The sequence below is a fragment of the Chiloscyllium punctatum genome, chromosome 19 (genome assembly GCF_047496795.1).
Source record: "Chiloscyllium punctatum isolate Juve2018m chromosome 19, sChiPun1.3, whole genome shotgun sequence".
Lineage (NCBI taxonomy): Eukaryota > Metazoa > Chordata > Chondrichthyes > Orectolobiformes > Hemiscylliidae > Chiloscyllium > Chiloscyllium punctatum.
The window spans coordinates 67,021,738-67,046,685 of NC_092757.1; the positions used below are offsets into that span (position 1 = coordinate 67,021,738).

Below are 24,948 nucleotides of genomic sequence, written 5' to 3' on the forward strand. Positions count from 1 at the left end.
CCTTAAGAGAATCCTGAACTATGACTCCCATGTCTCTTTGTTCTTCAGATTCTCAAAGTCTTTCCCCATTTATATAATATTTTACACCCCTATTCTTCTTAAAGTGCATAACCTTACACTTTCCCATATTGCATTCCATCTGCCACTTCTTTCTCCACTCTCCTAGCCTGTCCTCTTCCTTTTATAACCTCCCTGCTTCCTCAACACTACCTATCCTTGCACCTATCTTTGTGTCATCTGCAAACGTTATAACAATGCCCTCGACTCCTTTGTCCAGATTGTTAATAGACTCAGTCAGAGACGTACAGCATGGAAACAGACCCTGCAATTCAACCCGTCCATGCTGACCAGATATCCCAACACAATCTAATCCCACCAGACCATATCCCTCCAAACGCTTCCTATTCATATACCCATCCAAATGCCTCTTAAATGTTGCAATTGTACCAGCCTCTACCACATCCTCTGGCAGCTCATTCCATACACGTACCACCCTCTGCGTGAAAACGTTGCCCCTTAGGTCTCTTTTATATCTTTCCCCTCTCACCCTAAACCTATGCCCTCTAGTTCTGGATTCCCCGACCCCAGGGAAAAGACTCTGTCTGTTTATCCTATCCATGCCCCTCATGATTTTGTAAACCTCTCTAAGGTCATCCCACAGCCTCCGACGCTCCAAGGAAAACAGCCCCAGCCTGTTCAGCCTCTCCCTATAGCTCAAATTCTCCAACTCTGGCAACATCCTTGTAAAACTTTTCTGAACCCTTTCAGGTTTCACAAGATCCTTCTGATAGGAAGGAGACCAGAATTGCACGCAATATTCCAACAATGGCCTAACCAATGTCCTGTACTCAATACTCAGACGAATAAAAGAAAGCATACCAAACGCCTTCTTCACTATCCTATCCACCTGCAACTCCACTTTCAAATGAGCTATGAACCTGCACTCCAAGGTCTCTTTGTTCAGTAACACTCCCTAGGACCTTACCATTAAGTGTATAAGTCCTGCTAAGATTTGCTTTCCCAAAATGCAGCTCCTCACATTTATCTAAATTAAACTCCATCTGCTACGTCCCAGCCCATTCATCCATCTGGTCCAGATCCTGTTGTAATCTGAGGTAACCCTCTTCGCTGTCCACTACACCTCCAATTTTGGTATCATCTGCAAACTTACTAACTACACCTCTTATGCTCACATCCAAATCATTTATATAAATGACGAAAAATAGCGGTCCCAGCACCGATGCTTGTGGCACTCCACTGGTCACAGGCCTCCAGTCTGAAAAACAACCCTCCACCACCGCCCTCTGTCTTCTACCTTTGAGCCAGTTCTGTATCCAAATGGCTAGTTCTCCCTGTATTCCATGAGATCTAACCTTGTTAACTAGTCTCCCATGGAGAACCTTGTCGAATGCCTTACTGATGTCCATTGTGATCACGTCCACCACTCTGCCCTCATCAATCCTCTTTGTTACTCCTTCAAAAAACTCAAGTCAAGTTTGTGAGACATGATTTCCCATGCACAAAGCCATGTTGACTATCCCTAATCAGTCCTTGTCTTTCCAAATACATGTACATCCTGTCCCTCAGGATTCCCTCTAATAACTTGTCCACCACCGACATCAGGCTCACTGGTCTATAGTTCCCTGGCTTGTCCTTACAACACTTCTTAAACAGTGGCACCATTTTAGCCAACCTCCAGAATTCTGGCACCTCACCTATGACTATCGATGATACAAATATCTCAGCAAGAGGCCCAGCAATCACTTCTCTAGCTTCCCACTGAGTTCTAGGCTAGACCTCATCAGTCCTGGGGATTTATCCACTTTTATGTGTTTCAAGACATCTAGCACTTCCTCCTATGTAATATGGACATTTTACAAGATGTCACCATATATTTCCCTACACACTATATGTTCCATGTCCTTTTCCACAGTAAACACTGATGCAAAGTACTCGTTTAGTATCTCCCCCAGGTCCTGTGGCTCCACACAAAGGCTGCCTTGCTGATCTTTGAGGGGGCCCTATTCTCCCCCTAGTTACCCTTTTGTTCTTAAGGTATTTGTAAAAACCCTTTGGATTCTCCTTACCTCCATTTGCCAAAACTATCTCATGCCCCCTTTTTGCCCTCCTGATTTCCCTCTTAAATATACTCCTACTGCCTTTCTACTCTAAGGATTCACTCTATCTATCCTGTCTATACCTGACATATACTTCCTTCTTTTTCTTAACCAAACCCTCAATTTCTTTATTCATCCAGCATTCCCTATACTTACCAGCCTTTCTTTTCAACCTAACAAGAATACACTTTCTCTGGACTCTCATCATCCTATTTCTGAAGGCTTCCCATTTTCCAGCCATCCCTTTCCCTGCAAACATCTGCCCCCTCTCAGTTTTTGAAAGTCCTTGCCTAATACCGTCAAAATTAGCCTTCCTCCAATATAGAAATTCAACTTTTAGATCTGGTCTATCCTTTTCCATCCCTATTTTAAAACTAATAAAATTATGGTCACTGGCCCCAAAGTGCTCCCCCACTGACACCTCAGTCACTTGCCCTGCCTTATTTCCCAAGAGGAGGTCAGGTGTTGCACCTTCTCTAGTAGGTACATACACATACTGAATCAGAAAATTTTCCTGAACACACTTAATTTCATCTCCATCTAAACCCTTAACACTATGGCGGTCCCAGTCAATGTTTGGAAATCCCCTACCATAACCAACCTATTAATCGTACAGGTAACTGAGATCTCCTTACAAGTTTGTTTCTCAATTCCCCTCTTAGGGAGTCTATAACACAATCCCAATAAAGGTGATCATCCCTTTATTTCTCAGTTCCACCCAAATAACTTCCCTTCCTGCATTTCCGGGAATATCCTCCCTTAGCACAGCTGTAATGCTATCCCTTATCAAAAATGCCACTCCCCCTCCTCTCTTGGCTCCCTTTCCGTCTTTCCTATAGCATTTGTATCCTGGAACATTAAGCTGCCATTCCTGAGCCATGTTTCTGTAATTGCTATGATATCCCAGTCCCGTGTTCCTAACCATGCCCTGAGTTCATCTGCCTTCCCTGTTAGGCACCTTGCATTGAAACAAATGCAGTTTAATTTATCAGTCCTACCTGCCCTGACTGTTTGACTCGCTTCTGTTCTCAATTGTACCAGACTCAGATTGATCTCTTTATTCAGTATCTCCCTGGGTCTCACCCCCCGCACCTTACTAGTTTAAATCCTCCAGAGCAGCTCCAGCAAACTCCCTACCAGTATATTAGTCCCCTTCCAATTTAGGTGCAATCCTTCTTGTACAAATCACTTCCACCCCAGAAGAGATTCCAATGATCCAAAAATGTGAATCCTTCTCCCATACACCAGCTCCTCAGTCACACATTCATCTGCTCTATCCTCGTATTCCTGCCCTCACTAGCTCGCAGCACCAGGAGTAATCCAGATATTACTACTCTCGAGGATCTTCTTTTCAAATTCCTGCCTAACTCTCTATATCCTCCTTTCAGAATCTCATCCTTTTCTCTTCCTATGTCATTGGTTCCAAAGTGTACAATGATCTCCTACTGATCCCTCCCCCCTTTGAGAACATTCTGCACCGTGAGACATCCTTGATCCTGGCATCAGGGAGGCAACACACCATTCTGATTTTTCGTTGCTGACCACAGAAACGCCTGTCTGTGCCTCGGACTAGAGAGTCCCCTGACACAATTGGTCTCTTGGGACCCGATGTACCCCTCATTGCATTAGAGCCAGTCTCAATACCAGAAATTTGGCTGTTCGTGCTACATTCCCCTGAGAATCCATCACCCCCTACATTTTCCAAAACAGCATACTTGTCTGAAATAGGGATAGCCACAGAAGACTCCTGCACTACCTGCCTACCTCTCTTACCTTTCCTGGAGTTAACACATCTACCTGACTGCATCTGCAGCTTTTCTCCCTTCCTATAGCTGCCATCCATGACACCCCCTTGCTCTTGTAAATTCCTCAATGCCTCGAACAGTCACTCCAACCAATCCATTTGATATAATAGGATTCACAACCAACTGCATTTATTCCAGATAAATTACTCAGTAATACATAAAGTCTCCCTAAACTTCCACATCCAATAAGAAGAGCATATCACTCTACTAAAGGCCATTTTTGCTCCTTCACAACCTACACAGCCAGAAAATAGCACTGTCTTATTCCCCTACAAAACACTGCTCCAGTCTAACTTAATAGTTATGGCTTATATTTTTAAGTTTAATCGAGAGACATATCTTAATAAAACATTTAATCAAGAAAGAACCCACCCTACTCACTACAGCAGACTTACTGTAAGGCCACACTTAAACATATTCACTTATCTGTTTCTGTGTTGTGACCTCTCCCAAACAGGTTCCTTCAAGATCAGTTGTGAATTTCACTGTTTGTTAATTTTCCAAGAAGCACTCCAATGTCCAGTGATAAATGAATTCAACAGCAAAGCAGTAACCGTGCAGGTTCACTGCTGTGTCAGTTAGCAATGTGGGTTTTTCCCCCCCTCTCTCTCGAACACTGACCTCATGTGCTGCCTTTGTCTGTTCCTCTCCCTTTTAAAAGTGCCGTAATTTTGACTTTTTTTCTCTCCAAAGTTCCAAAACAATGCAACAGCATATAAAACAGCAATAGCTGTTCCTGGAATTGGAGGAAATCACCTCTAACATCTAAAATACCTCAAAGGAGTAGCCTGTCACAGCCAGAAATTTTTCCCGTCCCCCATCTTGGATTACCTGTGTATCATGAATAAAACACAGACTCCTGCGGAACTCCTGTAAATCTATGGCTGCCAACCTGAAAGAGACTCCTTTATCCTCTCTTTGCTTCTGCCAGTCAACCAACCCTCTACCAATCCCCCAGTACCTTTCACCGAACAGCACAAGAATGGGCTTTTATCTTATTTTGCAGCCTCTTGTGCTGTACCCTGTCAAAGGCCTTCTGGAAATCCAAAATAGATCATGTCCGCTGGCTCTCTTTTGTCTATCTTTAATCATAGATGAGATTCACTAGTATATTCCTTGGTTTAGATAAAATGAATATTCACCAGCCAATTGACCTGCATTTTCATGGTGCCATAATTCCATTTTATTCCCATAAAGGTGAGCCTTGGTTGACTTCTGTTAAAAAATTTACTTTATGTTCCCACTGCTCCAACTGAACTCTCACTGTCCCCACATTGCGGTACATTCCCACGGCTCTGACCAAGCTCTCTCTTTCATTGTACTGCTTTACCTCCACTCCTGGTGTCATTGTTTCCAGCTCCTCTGACTGAGGGATGGGAATGCTTCTGTAAAATTAGAATTGAAATACAGGTGTTAAGTTTATTAAGTTTAAATATATGCAGAATGGGGGGGTATTATTTGAGGTTTCACTTGACTACAAAGGAAGAGATACTCGAGGCTCTTGCAGCACAGTTGTAATGGCCCTACCTCTGGACCATAAGGTCTGAGTTCAAGTCTCACCTCAGGAGCTGTTTGCTGCGAAAACACTCAATAGAGGCACTGCTTTGGTCAGAGCAGTGGGAGTGTAAAGCAAATGTGGAGAAAGAGAGAGTTCAGTTGGAGCTGTGGGAAAGACAGAAATCAGGAGTGGGAACGCAAAGTAAATTTTGGCCATGGATGTGTTATAACGCCAGCAACTAGGTTAACTTAAAAACAGATGCAACAAACCTTTTATTAACCGGCACCGATGGGATTAGGAGTATGCCGGTTGATCAAATATTCTGGATAATCAAAAGGCAAAACGCAGTAAACCCTGATCAACTGAAGCTATGACATATCAACATCCCTCATAACATTTACTTAAATACATAAACACACCTTCTAAAATCAATATAAGATCACATATTAACTAAGAGAAACTTAATGCAAGAGGAACACACATCACTGGTGTACTTACATGATAAATACTCAGACCCTGCAGTAGATCACGGCATTTGATATATACCTTGCTGGTTTATCGAGTGCGCTGGTTTGATTAAAGTGCCGGTTAAAACAAAGCTTGCTGTACTTTCTGAAACTGTAGTTGATTTGCAAAGTTTATGCTTTTAATGTTTCACTTCTAACTCTGACACTGAGTAAAGCTTTGCTCCGATATCATCCTTTACTAACGGGCTTTCCAGGTTAGCAGTAAAGCAGGATTTGTTATTCTAAAGTTCTTCTGAGGTGTCAAGAAATGATACATTTGGACTTGAACGAACCACTCTCATCTACCTATTTCAGCTACTTTAATTTAATATGAATAAGCCTTTAACATCACAGAACTCTGGTTCCATTATCATATCCAATTCACCTCGCCCTTGTCCTTGTCCTTGTTGACTTGCTTTGGTTCCCAAGTCCCTCAATACTTCCAATTTTAAAATGCTCATCCTGATGACTGAATCCCTTCATGGTAGTTTGGCCATGTCTCTTACCTTCCTTCTGCCAAACTGTTGGTGATTGTATCATCATTTATCTATTGTACACATTCTAAAGTTTCCATAACCCTCTTCATCTTTAAAGCCAAAATCTATTTCTTTGACTAAGATGCTCGTCAGACTAAAATATTTCATCTTTGTCTTTTTAGGAATTATTGTCAGATTAAACACCTACAGTGTTAGAATCTATTCCAGATGAAACAAAGAAAAGCAACTCCAACTGTTTGTTTTGTATCAAACATGTTACTACTCCGACATTTCTTATCTTTTCAGTTCTATTTTCCTTTTGTTTGATTAGTTAAATTAGCATTAGGTTGATGGACAACCATGCAATTGTTGATGCTTCCCATACTTACACTGTGTAGTCCTGCAATAGTATCAGCTCCATATTCACTCTGAATAATTGGTTTTTGGAATTTATTGTACCAGTTTTCAAACTGATTGTTAAGCTGTAACTGAATGACCTCCAAATGGCCTGAATCATGGTACCAGGAAAAATAGCTGTTCACGCAGATAACATCTGTGTACTGCACCTGTCGAAACATAATCAGCCTTTTACTTTTCCAGAAATGTGGCTTTCCAATAAACAACTTGAAATCTGAAAAGTTAGCGTATATTTCAAAAATCAAATTCTTAGCAATGGATTTTCAAGACTTCACTTGACGATTTCTGAAGAAAGGAGAAGTTGCAATTCAAACACAATGCAACCAACAATCCGTGCATACTTAATTCTGTCTGGTTAGCAATGAAGCAATTTCAGAAAGCAAATATAAAAAGCACAATTAAAACTTTTAGAGAGCTTGAAACATGGATAATACTCTGTGTCAGACTGAACCTGCTGTTACATACTGAGAGGAGAAAAAAGGTGAAGTTGCTTGTTCCTTGTTCCTGCACACAGAATTGGCTGGCCCATAGTAGACAGAGGGTGGTGGTAGATGGAAAGTATTCAGCCTGGAAGCTCAGTGACCAGTGGTGTTCCACAGCGACCTGTTCTAGGACCTCTGCTCTCTGTGGTTTTCATAAACGACTGAGAGGAGGAAGTGAAAAGGTGGTTTAGTAAGTTAGTCGATGACACGCAGGTTGGTGGAAAGGCAGATAGTGTGAAAGGCTGTTGTAGCTTGCAACAGGACATTAACAGAACTGGGCCGATAAGTGGCAGATGGAATTTCAACCTGGAAAAGTGGAAGTGATTCATTTTGGAATGTTTAATTTGAATATAGAATACAGGGTTAAAAGGCAGGATTCTTGGCAGGGATGAATAGAGGGATCTTGGGGTCCACATCCATAGATCCCTCAAAGTTGCCACTCAAGTTGATAGGGTTGTTAAGGTGGTGTATGGTGTGCTGGCTTTCATTAGCGGGGGATTGAGTTTAAGAGCCGCAAGGTTATGCTGCAGCTTTATAGACTCCTGGTTAGACCACACTTGGAATATTGTGCTCAGTTCTGGTCGCCTCATTATAGGAAGGATGTGGAAGCTTTCGAGAGGGAACAGAGGAGATTTACCAGGATGCTGCCTGGACTGGAGAGAATGTATTATGAAGAAAGATTGAGGGAGCTGGGGCTTTTCTCACTGGAGCAAAGAAGGATGAGACACAACTTTATTGAGGTGTACAAGATGATGAGAGGCATAGATAGAATGGATTAGCAGAGACTTTTCCGGGGGGGGGGGGGGGGGGGGGGGCGGGGGGGGAGGAGACATGATTATCGCGTAGGGGCATAATTTTAAAGGTGATTGGAGGTAGATTGTTTACAGAGAAAATGGTGGGTGTGTGGAATGCACTGCCAGCGGTGGTGGTATACTCAGATACATTAGAGACATTCAAGTGATTCTTGGATTGGCTCATGGAAGATAGTACAACAAATGGTATGTAGGTTAGTTTGATCTTAGAGTAGGGTATACGGTTGGCACAATATCGAGGGCTGAAGGGCCTGTACTATGCTGTACTGTTCTACATTCTATGTTTCCTCAGAAACATATTGCCAACAGAACCCCAAAGCCAGTCTTCATAGAATCGTATCAGATCTTTAACCTCATGGGAAAGCATAAGTACAAAGGTAACCATTTCTCCCTCAAACTGACATTAGCTCAACATCACAATCATTCATCATTTGTTGAGCAAACTTCACTTCTTGTAATTATTTTCTAAATAAAATCTTGTGTTGTAGTCACTTTGTGCAGTTACTCCCAGCTTTTGATATCCTCACCCATTTTTTAAAAACTGAACATATGCACTGAATGCATTGCTTTAAAATACAATATTAAAATTATACACATTTAAATTAGGTGGCACAGTGGCTCAGTGGTTTAGCACCGCTGCCTCACAGCGCCAGGGACCCGGGTTCCATATCACCTTCAGGCAACTGTCTTTGTGCAGTTTGCACCTTCTCCCCATGTCTGTGTGGGTTTCCTTCCACAGTCCAAAGTTGTGCTAATGCTAAGTTGCCCTGCAGTGTCCAGGGAAGTGCAGTTTAGGTTTGTTAGCCATGAGAAATGCAGGGTCACAGGCATAGAATAGCACTGGGATGCTCTTTGGAGAATTGATGTGGATTTGATGGGCCAAATGGCCTGTTTCCACACTGTTGGGATTCTATGATTCTAAAATTCTTTTTAAAAAGCCATACCGTGTTAGATATATTGTCCACATTATATGTGTCAATTGTTAGACAGGATCTCAGGAGGAATCTCCTTCTAGTATGGCTGAAGTACAGCAAAGAATAAGCTAGCCACTTCAAAAACAGTCAGTTTTCATTCCTATCTTAGATCTTCAGAAATTCAATGTATTGCAAGCAAGTTGAACAAGTTCAAAATTTGAATAGATTTCATTTCATTCTGTGAAGATAAATAAGTATTTAATTACTCACAGCTTTGTCACTATCATAGCTGGTGTCGGTAACAAAGGTAACAGGCCTGGTTGGATCCATTCCTTTAGTCGAAGATATTAACGTCCTTTTTTAATAAATTAAAAACAGCATTGTAAACAATAAATTGATTCCATTTGACACTTTAAAATATACATCCAAAACATATACAATTTTGAAACTTAAATCATGAAATCATTATAATTCACTGTTCTTACTTGAAGTAATGATTTGCTTGTGGTAGTCCAGATGCTGGTTCATTTGCAACAGACCACATCACCACAGAGGGTCTGTTTTTATCTCTGCGCACTAGCTCTTCCATGACAGTCAAATGGTGAGCAAGGGATTTATTTCCAAAGCTCAAACTTTAAAAAAAATGTAAGAGGTTTGCATTAACATTTGTAGATACAAAAGGCAACCTGTGGAAAAGGATATGTTTTATGCTTTGTAATAGTTGTCAACAGGTTACTCATCAATAGTGATTAAATTAGTTGAACTGTGCTTTCACTATTGGGGCATTCATGATCTTGTGATATTCAGTGCACATATGCGTGAAACGTAGACCCCGAAGGGTCACTGGACTAATACCTAGGTTTTGTCTTCTGAGGGAGAAGAGAGGCTTGTATCAGTTAGAGTTTAGAACAACAAGAGGTAAATTGATTGAAACATAGAAGATTCTGAGGGACTTGACAGGGTGGACAGAGAAGACTTTCTGGTCAGAGAATCCTGAACTAGGGGTTCACGGTTTCAAAATTTGGGGTTGCCCATTTAAGAGAGACAAGGAGATTTTAATTTTTCCAAAGTCTGAGTGTCTTTGGAATTGTCATCCTCAAAAGAAAGAATCTTCAAATATTCGTTCAAGGCGGGGACAGGGATTCTCAATAAGAAATGGATGAAATATACTAGGGGTAGGCAGTATTGTGGAGTTGAGGTTAAAGTCAGACCTGCTATGATCTGAATGAATGACAGAGTTGGCACAAACTGGCAAGTGGCCTACTCCTGCGCAGAATTGGTGTGTTTTTAATGTATGAAGCTTTCACTTTTGGTTCAAACTTTTTTGAAAGCTCAGGTTGCACTGAATATTTTTAAGGCCATACCTACCATTGCATGTGTTTTTAAAGTTCCATCCAAAACATTATCAGTAGGCTCAATTATATTACAGTTAGCTGATTCTGAGAACTGGGCTAGGATTGGGAAAGTACACTAAACAGTCTATTGTTCAATAGAAATTCCTACCTTCCCAAGTATAACATGGGCGTGGAAAACTCACACCCTGTCACTTTTGCAGTTTCATCAGCAAAGTCCAAAGTGAAGCATTTACATAATAGCAACTTTACTTTGCGGTATTCAAGGGACATATATCTCATTTCCAGTGACATAATGTTCATGATCTTATGCACACCGCTTCAAGACTTACTGCAAACAGCAGCAACAAAGATTTGTCACCAAGAATGCAGTTCTTGTCTATTACACTTGAAAGGAGCAATTTGAGACACATTTGCATTGCTGTAATTTTTGTGTAACTTTGTCCATCCTAGAAAGATAAAGTTAGAATTTGACCCTGCAGTCTAAACAGCAATTACACTCTAATCTCTTAGATTTTACTTAACAGCAACAACGAGACTACGTGTCCTTAAATGGACAAGCAAGCAGCAGAATGCTATATTTTACAATAACCATTGCCATGGGAGATCATTAATTCCCTTCTAAATGGTCATCCTTATTGTACAAGACCCTGTAGTTATACTTCCTGTAAACAGCAAAATAAATGACTGACAATTCCCTCAGATTTCCCAGTGAAGGTGGAAACAAGGGGCGAAACCACATTAGATTTGGTACTGGGTAATGAGCCCAGCCAAGTGTTAGACTTGGAAGTAGGTGAGCACTTTGGTGATAGCGATCACAATTCTGTTATGTTTACTTTAGTGATAGAAAGGGATAGGTGTATACCACTGGGCAAGAGTTACAGCTGAGGGAAAGGCAATTACGATGCGATTAGGCAAGACTTAGGAAGCATAGGATGGGAAAGGAAACTGCAGGGGATGGGCACGTTAGAAATGTGGAGCTTATTCAAGGAAAAGCTCCTGTGTGTCCTAGATAAGTATGTACCTGTCAGACAGGGAGGAAGTTGTAGAGCGCGGGAGCCGTGATTTACAAAGGAAGTGGAATCTCTGGTCAAGAGGAAGAAGACGACTTATGTTAGGATGAGATGTGAAGGCTCAGTTAGGGCGCTTGAGGGTTACAAGGTCACCAGGAAAAACCTAAAGAGAGCTCAGACGAGCCAGGAGGAGACATGAGAAGTTGTTGGCGGATAGGATCAGGGTAAACCCTAAGGCATTCTATAGGTATTTAAGGAATAAAAGAATGACAAGAGTAAGATTAGGGCCAATCATGGATAGTAGTGGGAAGGCGTGTGTGGAGTCAGAGGAGCTAGGGGAAGCACTACATAAATATTTTGACAGTATTCACTCTAGAAAATGACAAAGTTGTCGAGGAGAATACTGAGATACAGGCTACTAGATTAGGTGGGATTGAGGTTCACTAGGAAGAGGTATTAGAAATCCTGCAGAGTGTGAAAATAGATAAATCCCCTGGGCCGGATGGGATTTATCCTAGGATCCTCTGGGTAGCCAGGGAGGAGATTGCTAAGCCTTTGGCATTGATCTTTAAAGCGTCATTATCTACAGGAATAGTGCCAGAAGACTGGGGGATAGCAAATATGGTTCCCCTGTTCAAGAAGGGGAGTAGAGACAACCCAGGTAATTATAGACCAATGAGTCTTACTTCAGTTGTTAGTAAAGTGTTGGAAAAGGTTATAAGAGATAGGATTTATAATAATCTAGAAAATAATAATTTGATTAGGAATAGTCAGCAGAGTTTTGTGAAGAGTAGGTCGTGCCTCACAAACCTTATTGAGTTCTTTGAGAAGGTGACCAAACAGGTAGATGAGGGTAAACCAGTTGATGTGGTGCATATGGATTTCAGCAAGGCATTCAATAAGGTTGCCCAAAGTAGGCTATTATACAAAATGCAGAGGAATGGGATTGTGGGAGATATAGCAGTTTGGATCAGTAATTGGCTTGCTGAAAGAAGACAGAGGGTGGTGGTTGAAGGGAAATGTTTAGCCTGGAATCCAGTTACCAGTGGTGTACCGCGAGGGTCGGTGTTGGGTCCACTGCTGTTCGTCATTTTTATAAACAACCTGGATGAGGGCGTAGAAGGGTGGGTGAGTAAATTTGCAGACGACACTAAGGTTGGTGGAGTTGTGGGTAGTGACGAAGGTTGTAGTAGGTTACAGAGAGACATAGGTAAGCTGCAGAGCTGGGCTGAGAGGTGGCAAATGGAGTTTAATGTGGACAAGTGTGACGTGATTCACTTTGGTTGGAGTAACCAGAATGCAAAGTACTGGGCTAATGGTAAGATTCTTGGTAGTGTAGATGAGCAGAGAGATCTCAGTGTCCATGTACACAGATCCTTGAAAGTTGCCACCCAGGTTGACAGGGTTGTTAAGAAGGCATACAGTGTTTTGGCTTTTATTAAATCGAGGGATCGAGTTCCGGAACCATGAGGTTATGCTGCAGCTGTACAAAACTCTGGTGCAGCCTTGGAGTATTATGTACAGTTCTGGTCACCGCATTATAAGGAGGATGTGGAAGCTTTGGAAAGGGTGCAGAGGAGATTTACTGGGATGTTGCCTGGTATGGAGGGAAGGTCTTAAGGCTGAGGGACTTGAGGCTGTTTTCGTTGGAGAGAAGAAAGTTGAGAGGTGACTTAATAGAGACATATAAGATAATCAGAGGGTTAGATAGGGTGGACAGGGAGAGCCTTTTTCCAAGTACGCTGACGGCGAGCACGAGGGGGCATAGCTTTAAATTGAGGGGTGATAGATATAGGACAGATGTCAGAGGTAGTTTCTTTACTCAGAGAGTAGTAAGGGTATGGAATGCATTGCCTGCTACGGTAGTAGATTCGCCAAGTTTAAGTACATTTAAGTCGTTATTGGACAAGCATATGGACGTACATGGAATAGTGTAGGTTAGATGGGCTTCAGATTGGTATGACAGGTCGGCGCAACATTGAGGGCCGAAGGGCCTGTACTGCGCTGTAATGTTCTATGAAATGCACTTTTAACCTAGTTCAATGTCAGAAAAGGCTTCTTTTGAAAGCAAATGGTATGATTTCCTTCATGGGGTACAGACACTAATCCTGCAGGGGGAACACTGGCATTAATTATGTGACAACATGTAAAGCCAAACTCAATTAAGCAAATAGTTATTCTCTTGGTGATAATCTAATCACATTAAAATTAAGTATTTAGCTTTGGTGGCAGTGTCCCTACCTCCGGGCGAGGAACCTGGATTCAAGTCTCATCTACTCCAGAGGTGTGTAATAAAATATCTGAACAGATATATTAAAAGTATCTCAAACAACTATGTGGTTTTGGAAAAGGCAGGCAAGGGATTGGGGGTGGGGGTAGGCTCTTGGGAATGTAGCACTGGCAGAGAGGTTACTGGTACCGAAACTGGCTCTACTATAATGAGGGGTATGTCAGGTTCCAAGCTATCGATGATGATATACGGCACTCTTTAGTCAGGGACACAGACAGGTGTTTCTGTGGCTGACAGTGAGACATCAGAATGGGGTGTTGCCTCTCTGGTGCCAGGGTCAGGGATGTCTTAGAGGGGGTGCAGAGTATTCTCAGAGCACAGAATGACCAGCAGGACGATATTGTACATGTTGGTAACAACATAGAGAAAAGAATGGAGGTTCTGAAAAGGGAGTGTAGGAAATTAGACAGGAAGTTAAAAGGGAGGTCCTCAAGGGTAGTAATAACTGGATTACTCCCAGTGCCACATGTTAGTGAGAGTAGGAACAGGAGGATAGAACAGATGAATGTGCGACTGAGGAGTTGGTGCAAGAGGCAAGGATTCACATTTTTGGACTACTGGGATCTCTTCAGCCATAGAAATGACCTATGTAAAAGGGCCGGATTCCAAGTGAGTTGGAAGGAGATCAATATCACTGTGGGTAGATTTGCTAGTGCTACTTGGGACGCTTAAAATCACAACAGAGGTGGGGGTAGGGAATAGATGGTGGTGAAACCCAAAGAGATAGTGAGCAAGGTGAGTCTGAAGCTGGTACAGTTAAGAAGAGGAGCAAGTCTATTGATCAAGGCAGACAAGAGCAAGGCAGAGAACAAGGCAAGACAGATGAATTAAACTTCATTTATTTCAATGCAAGAATCTTGACAGGTAAGGCAGATGAACTTAGGGCATGATTGGGGAACATGGGCCTGGAATATCATAGCAATTACAGAAATGTGGCTCAGAGCAGGACTGGCAGATTAATATTCCAGGATATAGATGCTATAGGAAAGGTAGTAAGATGGGCAACAGAGGAGACAGAGTGGTGTTTTTGGTTAGGGATAACATTATGGCTGTACTTGGGGAGGATATTTCTGGGAGTACGTCCAGTGAAGTTATTTGGGTGGAACTGAGAAATATGAAAGGGATGACCGCCTTATAAAGGATTGTACTGTAGGTGCCCAATAGTCAGCTGGAAATTGAGAAGCAAATTTGTAAGGATATCTCAGTTATGTAAGAATAATAAAGGTGGTTATGGTAAGTGATTTTAACTTTCCAAACATAGACTGGGATGCCAGAGTTAAGGGCTTAGATGGAGAGAAATTTGTTAAGTGTCTACAAGAAAAATTTCTTATTCAATATGTGGATGTACCCACAAGGAGAAAAACTTGACCTGTGTTGGGAATTAAGGCAGGGCAAGTGACTGAGGTGTCAGTGGGGGAGCAATCTGGGGCCAGTGACCATAATTTTATCAGTTTTAAACTAGTGATAGAAAAGGATAGACCTGACCTAAAAGTTAAAGTTCCAAATTGGAGGAAGGCCAATCTTGACAGTATTAGGCAAGAACTTGCAGAAATTGATTAGGGGGTGGATTTTTGCAGGTAAAGGCACATTTGGAAAGTGGAAAGCCTTCAAAAATGAGATGATGAGCATCCAAAGGCAGTATGTCCCTGTTAGTGAGAAGGGCAAGGCTGGTGGATGTGGGGAACGCAGGATGACTCGAAAAATTGAGGTTTTGGAAGAAAAAGGTGGCATAAGGCAGTTATAGTCAACTGAGATCGAGTGAACAGAGGAGTATAATGACAGTGTACTCAAGAGGGAAAGCAGAAGGGCAAAAAGGGGACATGAGATAGCTTTAACAAATATGGTTAAGGAGAATCCAAAAAGATCCTACAAATACATTAAGGGCAAAAGAGTAACTAGACAGAGAACAGTCTGTGCAGCACTTAAAGATCAACAACACCATCTATGTTTGGAACCACAGGAAATGGATGAGATACTAAATGAGTATATCGCATCAGTTATTTACTGTGAACCAGGACATGGTAGCTAGAGAATTTGGAGAAATACTGATATCTTGAAGTGTGTCCACGTTACAGAGGGTGCGGTGCTAGATGTCTTAAAATGCATAAATGTGGATAAATCCCCAGCACATTATCAGGTGTACCCTGGAACTTTGTGGGAAGTTAGGGAAGCGATTGCTGGGCCCCATTTTGAGATATTTATAGCATCAGTAGCTATGGGTGGGATGCCAGAAGATTGGAGGGTGGCTAATGTAGTGCCATTATTTAAGAAAGGTGGTAAGGAAAAGCCAGTGAACTATAGACCAGTGAGCCTGACATTAGTGGGGGGGGGGGGGATAATATGTTGGAGGGGATTCTGAAGGACATTTGTACATGGATTTGGAAAGGCAAGGACTGATTAGGGATAGGCAGCATGGCTTTGTGCGTGGGAAATCATGTCTCAGTAACTTGAGTTTTTTGAAGAAGTGACAAAGAATATTGATTTAGGCAGAGCAATGGATATCATCTATATAGACATCAGCAAGGTGTTCGACAGGGTTCCGCACAGTAGACAGGTTAACAAGGTTAGATCACATGGAATCCAGGAAGAGCTATCCATTTGGACATAGAAGATAGGAGACAGAGGGTGGTGGTGGTGGTTTACATATCAGACTGGAGGCCTATGACCAACTAGATCCACTGCTTTTCGACATTAATATCAATGATTTGAATGTTAACATAGGAGGTATGATTAGTAAGTTTCTGGCTGACATCAAAACTGGAGGTATAGTGGACAGTCACATTAGTTACCTCAGAGTACAACAGGATCTTGATCGGATGGGCCAAGGAGTGACAGATGGAGTTTAATTTAGATAAGTATGGAGGTGTCACATTTTGCAAAGGCAAACCAGGGCAGAACTTATACACTTAATGGTAGGGTCCTTGGGAGTGTTGCCAAACAAAGAGATCTTGGAGAGTGGGTTCATAGTTACTTGAAGGTGCAGTCGCAGGCAGACAGTACAGTGAAGGAGGCATTTGGTACACTTGCCTTTTTGGTCAATACATTGAATATCAGAGTTGGGGTATTATATTGCAGCTGCATACTACATTCAAATCTCCTCTCCCTGCTACAGGAAGGATGTTGTGAAACTTGAAAACGCTCAGAAAAGGTTTACAAGGATGTTGCCAGGGTCGGAGGGTTTGAGGTGTAGAGAAAGACTGAATAGGCTGAGACTATCTTCCCTGGAACATCAGAGGCTGAGCGGTGACCTTATCAAGATCTGTAACATCACGAGGGGCATGGATAAGGTGAATAGCTAAGGTCTCGTTCCCAGGATAGGGAAGTCAAAATAAGATAGTATAGCTTTAAGGTGAGAGGGGAAAGATTTAAAAGGGACCTAAGGGCCAACATTTTCATGCAGAAAGGAGGGTTTATAGGGAATGAGCAGCCAGACAAAGCAGTGGAGGCTGGTACAATTACAGCAATTAAAAGGCAGTTGGATGGGTACATTAATAGGAAGAGTTGAGAGGGATATGGGCCAAGTGCTGGCAAATGGGACTAGATTAGGTTAGGATGTCTAGTCCACTTGGAAAAGTTGGACTGAAGGGTCTGTTTCTGTGCTGTACATCTCTGTAATTCTAGTTAGCTCAATTAGGTCCTTTCTGGTTTAAATTTAACAAAAATAATAACCACTCGCCATCAAGCAAGAGAAAAATCCAAAAATGAATGACTTGGAACAAAAGAAACAATGTACAGCAATTGTGAAAACCCCTTTATATACAAAAAAAAAATTGAGACTGAACTAGTGAGCATCTCGTGTGAACTCTACCAAAGTTGGGAAATTTAAGTAGTATCTCTTACGGATCCTTGATGCCCACGCCTGGGCACTCATCAATGACCACAATCCCATATTTGTCACACAAATCCATGATTTCTTCTGCGTACGGATAATGGCTTGTACGGAAAGAATTTGCTCCCAGCCATCGGAGAAGGTTAAAGTCCTTGATAATCACTGACCAGTCAAGGCCTTTCCCTCGTATCTGGTGGGTTAGGGGTAGTGGGAATTAATGAATATTTTATATAAAAGGCACATTTCCAAAACAATCACTTATTTTCTCCTCCAAACGCATGGCTAACCAAGGGATTTAGCAGAGGTACACAATTGCAGAAACTCAAAAAAATCTCCCTTTCAATTGACAATAGTACCTTGGCAATTTCTCAATTTTGTTAGAAATATCCTACCTCTGTTAAAATTTAGCAACAAAGATAATTAGAGAGAAGCCCAAGGAAGAAGATTATCACTTAATGATTTAGGAGCAGAGCTGAAAGTAGAAAATGGATAATAATTAATGTTTCTAAGGTAGAAATATTAAATATTAGTAAATAGTGATTTCTGACAAAGATTGCACCAGACAGAATCGACTCAGTGAAAAAGGTGTTAATACTCCACACAAGCCTATTCTTTGGTGATGAACTTACTGTACTTTCAGAAGCAAATGTAGCCTGCCTCACCAGATGAACTTTATAATAGAATAACAAGCATTATCCAATTTATTAACAGTGATTCATGTTTAATGGCAACAGTGTCACCTTGTGCAAATTGAAAATAATAATTATTTCATTTAATGGCACAAGAAATGGTGTTACATCCAAAGCAGAACAGATTTGAACAGAGAACACTGGCCAACTACAGCGATTTATACTCACATCTGAATCTTCGTGTTTATTCACTCCATGGAAATAGAATGGCTTCCCATTGATAAGGAACTGGGTCTTGGTAACTTGAACCTTACGAATTCCAACTGGTAATGTGTAAATATCTTCATAACCGATGCTACCATTTTTGCTTTTCATATAAACCTGGGTATAAATGGTTTTGGAAAGTATATTATTTGAATAATAGAATTGAGAGATTTGCATGTAATCCCCAAGTTCCAAGGATAGTGTAGTCAGCAAGTTTTATTGTAAATTTTAATTGATTGACAGGATTTACATCCAAATCAGTGCAAACTGTGCTCCTATATAAACAGGTAGGGCAGAGGTCAAAGAGAAGACCTTTGGACCAGTCTGAAAAGATTTTTGTAGAACCTGCCCTTGCCTATTAATTTTCAAGGTCATTGCCATGTTGATACAATATCAGGACAGCAATCTGGTCCACTTTTATTTTGTAGTTCTTCATTATAACTAATAGAAAGTTCCTTTCTTAATAAATTGAGACAGGAAAGGTTGTTTTTATTTATAATGATATGGGTTCATATGATAATACAGAGCCAAGAGAAGCTGTTATAATGAAAATCTCATTGTTTCACGACAGCTAACTTAGAAAATATCCTTTCGTGTTACAATAGACAATAGACAATAGACAATAGATGCAGGAGTAGGCCATTCTGCCCTTCGAGCCTGCACCGCCATTCAATATGATCATGGCTGATCATTCCTAATCAGTATCCTGTTCCAGCCTTATCTCCATACCCCTTGACTCCACTATCTTTAAGAGCTCTATCCAATTCTTTCTTAAATGAATCCAGAGACTGGGCCTCCACTGCCCTCTGGGGCAGAGCATTCCACACAGCCACCACTCTCTGGGTGAAGTAGTTTCTCTTCATCTCTGTCCTAAATTGTCTACCCCGTATTTTTAAGTTGTGTCCTCTGGTTCGGCACTCCCCCATCAACGGAAATATGTTCCCTCCTGCCAGAGTGTCCAGTCCTTTCATAATCCTATACGTTTCAATCAGATCCCCTCTCAGTCTTCTAAACTCAAGGGTATACAAGCCCAGTCGCTTCAGTCTTTCCGTGTAAGGCAATCCTGCCATTCCAGGAATTGACCTCGTGAACCTACGCTGCACTCCCTCAATAGCCAGTAATTTTCACAAGAAAAGAACTTCCTGAAGCAAATTACAATTAACAAAGTAATTATGATGTAAAACTTGGTGTCGCAATTCCTACAACAGCAATTTGCATTCAGCTAAAACCCAAAAGCTGCATTGTGATGATCACCACATAATCTGTATTTTGTGATACTATCAGGGGATAAAAATTGGGAGTCATTCCCAATGTCCAAGCCAAATGCCACAGGACCTTTCTGAGGCACCTAAATGGGCAGATCATCCAAAAGAAACAACCTTTGACACTGCCGAACTCCAATGAACTGCAATAATGAGCACAACAGTCAAGGCCGTGACACAAGCCCTGGAGTGGGGACTTGAACACAAAGTTTCTGATTCTGATGACAGTGTGCTACCAATCGAGTCATGGCTGACATTATCTTATTTCCTACTGCTAAACTTTTATTTTAGAATTGCGACATGGCAAGTTATGGAAGTCTTACCTCAAGGTTATAAAGGTACGCAGGTTGCTCATGCATTAGGTATGGCCACCAGAGAGTTGGTTTACTTAATTTCAACTGTCCAACTGGAGGCCCATCTGTGACTGAAGCAACAACCTGTCCACTTTGGTCATACAACTTTAGTGATAATGAGTAGTGTGCGCTTTCCTGTACGGATATTTTATAATTTACAATCCCTAGAGAAAAACAGAATCAGATATTACAGTTGGTTTGTGTTCTCCTTTTCAACCAACAACATATGTTAAATTTCAAGAAAATGACCCACCACAACACCCCAAAACTTAGACCAAAGAAAATGGAATATAAAATTATAATGAATTCACGTACAAATCGTGGTATTTGTACAGAAGTGGTACTGAACAATGTGTTTTCTTAGACTGACCTTTTCAATCATCTACATCAAGCCTTGGAAGTTAATGATGATACTTAATAGGAATACACTTCTTGTTTTTCTGACAGGATGACATCAAATCCTTCACTGTCAGAATAACTTACCGACACCATCTTGAAAATCTGTTACAATGGTCAGGTCATCTATGTAGACATTGGGAGTAGTGTATAGTAAAACTGGTCGATGAATCCCAGCATAGTTGAAGAAATCGAATTGTGTAAGCTGCACAAAGTAACCTGGAGGATATCTGAAAATTTGCAAAGAAGTGACTTTAATTCAAATACAAACTTCTGTCTAAACAGTATTTCCTAACTCAGCTTTCTATTTCCTAAATATCAACATTTCAGCATCACTTTATGGGGGAACATGATAATTCTGTTAAAATCCTCTGCAACTTAGTGCAGCTTTGTAAATCCAGAACACAGATTTGCAAGATAAAAAGCTGCACCATATGATGTAACATTTAGCTACATTTTCCAATAGGATCATAAGAAATAAATAAATTAAATCCAAAATAATCAAAACAATAATTGAGGGAGGGTTTATGTTCTAAGCATCCTTGTCCAGGGAATGTATGATCCAGTAAAAGATGATGATGAATTAACATTGCCCTGAATTTGCCTTTCTTCCAACTTTTCACTTTCTTAATATCTTTCTAATTTTTTTTAATTCACCTGAAGCATAAAACTTTGTACTTTGTAGAATGATAAAACAGAGGGTGACCATTCACCCATTCTGCCTATTCCAGCTCTTTAAAAGCTATCCAATTACTCTATAAAGCTAATTGGTCCAAATGTTCTCTGCCAGATTACGTAGCTCAACATCAGCCTCCTTCCATTGTCCTTCATTTCATCCCTCAACATACTCCTCTATTCTTTCCTTCTGTTCCTGATGAAGGGCTTTTGCTCAAAACATCGACTCTCCTGCTCCTCAGATGCTGCCTGATCTGCTGTGCTTTTCCAGCGCCACACTTTCAACTCCAATCTCCAGTCCTCGCTTTCACCCATTCCTTCCTTCTGCTGGTCCGGATTCCCATTAAACTCATCCATGATGTTTGCCTCAACGAGACATTATTCTCACATCGGAGTAAAAGTATTTCTCCTGAACTTCCTATTATATTTACTCATGAAGGCCTTATGTTTAACATTGCTAGCATCGCCTACAATAGGATCCCAATCCAACCTCCACTGACAGGAAGGAATGTGACCACTCGAGCAAATACTCACTATGGACATTCATGATGGTCTACCCCAGATATCGATCTCATTAAGGAGTGCAGATGTTCAAGAACGCAGCTCACCAGCTCCGGTGCAGTTAGTGATAGGCAATAAATGCCAGTCTCGTCAGCAATGCCCACATCCCATGACAGAATAATTAAAAAAATAAACTTTTCTAAATGGCAGGCAATATTGACAAATTGTCTTCATATAAGATGTCCCAAGCCATTTCACAAGTGTATTACCAAACAAAATTTGACTTTGAGAGATGAGGAAACAAAAAGGTGAGTGATCAAAGGCTTGGTCAGACAGAGGTTTTAAGGAGGACTTTACAAGGTAAGGGACAGACTTAGGTCTTGGCAGGTGAAGGCATGGCCACCAATGGGGAGAGTGCTTAAAATCAAGGATCCTCATGGGGCCAGAAATGGAGGAATGTAGATACCTTAGCATTGTAAAACTGGAGGAGATTACAGAGATAGGAGTGCTGTGTCCATAAATAGGTTTAAAAACAGAGGAAAATTTTAAAAATCCAAACTTGGCTGAACAAGGAGTCAATGTAGGTGAGTGAGCACAGGGGTGACGGGTGAAAATGACTGTGGCACGTTAAGGTACAGACAACAGAGTTTTGCATGGCCAGAGGGTTACAGGACATTGAAGATAGCAGATTGACCAGGAAATGCATTGGAATATTCTCGTCTAGAAATATAAAAGGCAAAGGGAACAAATGCTTCAGTAGTAATGTGTCAAGGTAGAGTCCAAACCAATGGAAGCTCAAAATGAAGATGGGAAACCTTAGTTGACTTTTGGACAGGTTCGGGTTATGGAAAGACGGAGCAGAGAATAAGGAGCAAGCAATCAAAGGCGGCAGTGTTTGAGAGTCAGAGGGCAGCCTCTCAAAGCTGGGGGAAAAGACAGAGGATAATTTGATCCAGGTTCATTCGGATAAACTGGCTTTCTAGTGTAATATCTGACCAACTGGCTGGAATCCCCCCACTCAAAAATCTTGAGGTCACCACCGACTAGAAATTACAAAGACAGGTCAGATGCTCAGAATTCTGCAGCAAGTCTCTCATCTTTCTACTCCCCAAAGCCTGTCCACATCCAGAAAACACTAGTCAGCAGTGTAATGGAATACTCCCCACCTCCCTGGATGAGTGCAGCTCCAACCACACAAGAAGCTTGACACCATCCAGAACAGAACAGCTTGCTTGACTGGTACCACATCCAAACATGTTCACTTCCTCCACCACCAAGCATTGTGGCAGCAGCGTATACCATCTACATAATGCACTACAGAAATTTATCATGACTCCTTAGACCACACCTTCCAAACCCATGAATTTCTACCATCTAGAAGGACAAAGGCAGCAAATATACAGGAACACCATAACCTGCAAGTTCCCCTCCAAGCTTTTCATCATTTGACTTGAAATTATATCACTGCTCCTGGATTTGGGTTATAATTCTGGAATCCCCTTCCTAACAGCACCGTGAATGCAGTTGTTCAAGAAGGCAGGAGAAAATGATACTGGAGATCAGAGTCGAAGAGTGTGGTGCTGGAAAAGCACAGCCGGTCAAGGCAACATCCGAGGAACAGGAGAATCGACATTTCAGGCATAAGCTCTTCATCATTATAAAGAGTGTATGCTCAAAAATGTCGATTATCCTGCTCCTTGGATGTGGCCTGACCGGCTGTGCTTCTCCAGCACCACACACTTCGAATTCAAGAAGGCAGCTCACCACCAGCTTCTCAAGGGCAATAAATGCTGATGTAACTAGCAATAACAACATTCAGTGAAAACAAGTTTTAAGAAAAGATGTGGAACAACCTTTAGTCTCAATATCCCAGGTAAGTCAGGGCTCCTGTTTCCCATCAGTATGCATTGATCATTTCCAAATAATTCATTCCATTGTACAAAACTGCTCAGAAAAGTCAAATAAACTTCAGTGGTTCGAGAAGGTGGCTCACCACCATCTTCCCAAGCTGTAACTGGGACACATAATAAATGCCAACCTTCCAGTGATATGCACATGAGAAAGCAATTAAAGTCAATTTTATTCAGTCTCACCTTTTTGTGTCAGTCATGTACTGAATCCTTCCAGGAGGTAAAGTAAATGGGGTAAGTGTGTTGTTTACTGCAATGGTGATTCTGTATTGATGAGATGGACTGTTCTGAATAACTTTAGTGATATCTGCTTCAAAAGGAAGGTGGCCACCTTCATGAAAGGCAACCTCAGCACCATTTACCCACTGCAAGACAAAGCAGTCACATCAACTCACATAGCAACATTTAAAAAACCTTAAGGTAATGGCATTTCTGTTTGGTGTATCCCCCCAAATATTGGTTATATGGGATCACATTGGGATTTTTTATCCACAATGGAATGAATGGAGTGGTGAGAGTTTTACAGTAAAACACAGACATGCAAAACTCCTTAATCGTTGCCTTAAATTCAAGGTACACCTGCTGAAGATTTATATATATAGCTTGGCTTCCCATACAAATACAGAGGTAAGCCCAATAAATTTACTGCAGCATATTCCAAAATTAGCTGGTAATTCAGCATAACTGCAGTGTGTGGAGTTTTCACAATTTTACACACTCAGACTTGTGCCACACTTAACCAAGGTGGTTAAAATCACAGTAGTCTCACAATTGTGGAACACTTTGAAAGGGTTCAGAAAAGATTTACAGGGATGTTGCCAGGGTTCGAGCTATAGGGAAAGGCTAACCGAGATTAGATTACTTAGAGCATGGAAACAGGCCCTTCAGTCCAACAAGTCCACACCGACCTACCAAAGCACAACCCACCCAGACCTATTCCCCTACATTTACCCCTTCACCTAACACTACGGGCAATTTAGCATGGCCAATTCACCTAATCTGCACATTTTTGGACTGTGGGAGGAAACCGGAGCACCCGGAGGAAACCCACGCAAACACGGGTAGAATGTGCAAACTCCACACAGTCAGTCGCCTGAGGCGGGAAATGAACCTGGGTCTCTGGTGCTGTGAGGCAGCAGTGCTAACCACTGTGCCACCTTGCCGCCCACAAAACAGGCTGGGGCTATTTTTCCTGGAGCGTCGGATGCTGAGGGGTGACTTTATAAAATCACGAGGGGCATGGATAGTGTGAATAGCCAAGGTCTTTTCCCTGGGGTCGGGGAGTCCACAACAAGAGGACATAGGTTTAGGGTGAGAGGGGAAAGATGTAAAAGGGATCTATGGGACAACTTTTTCACGCAGAGGGTGGGGCATGTATGGAACGAGCTGCCAGAGGCAGTGGTGGAGGCTGGTACAATTACCACATTTAAAAGGCATCTGGATGGTA

At 41.6% G+C, this 24,948-nt stretch overlaps 1 protein-coding gene across 1 annotated transcript in view; it reads right to left on the reverse strand.

Annotated features, from left to right (window-relative positions):
- Window positions 1-24,948, reverse strand: part of gusb (glucuronidase, beta) — a 39,327-nt gene that overhangs the window by 6,867 nt on the left and 7,512 nt on the right. The window contains exons 3-10 of the mRNA XM_072589585.1: window positions 23,685-23,866; window positions 20,503-20,645; window positions 19,990-20,183; window positions 18,369-18,521; window positions 17,523-17,701; window positions 9,513-9,659; window positions 9,298-9,382; window positions 6,792-6,968 (exon numbers count right to left, since the gene is read on the reverse strand). Of these exons, the coding sequence (XP_072445686.1) occupies window positions 6,792-6,968; window positions 9,298-9,382; window positions 9,513-9,659; window positions 17,523-17,701; window positions 18,369-18,521; window positions 19,990-20,183; window positions 20,503-20,645; window positions 23,685-23,866 (1,260 nt within the window). The remainder of the gene's footprint in view (window positions 1-6,791; window positions 6,969-9,297; window positions 9,383-9,512; window positions 9,660-17,522; window positions 17,702-18,368; window positions 18,522-19,989; window positions 20,184-20,502; window positions 20,646-23,684; window positions 23,867-24,948) is intronic.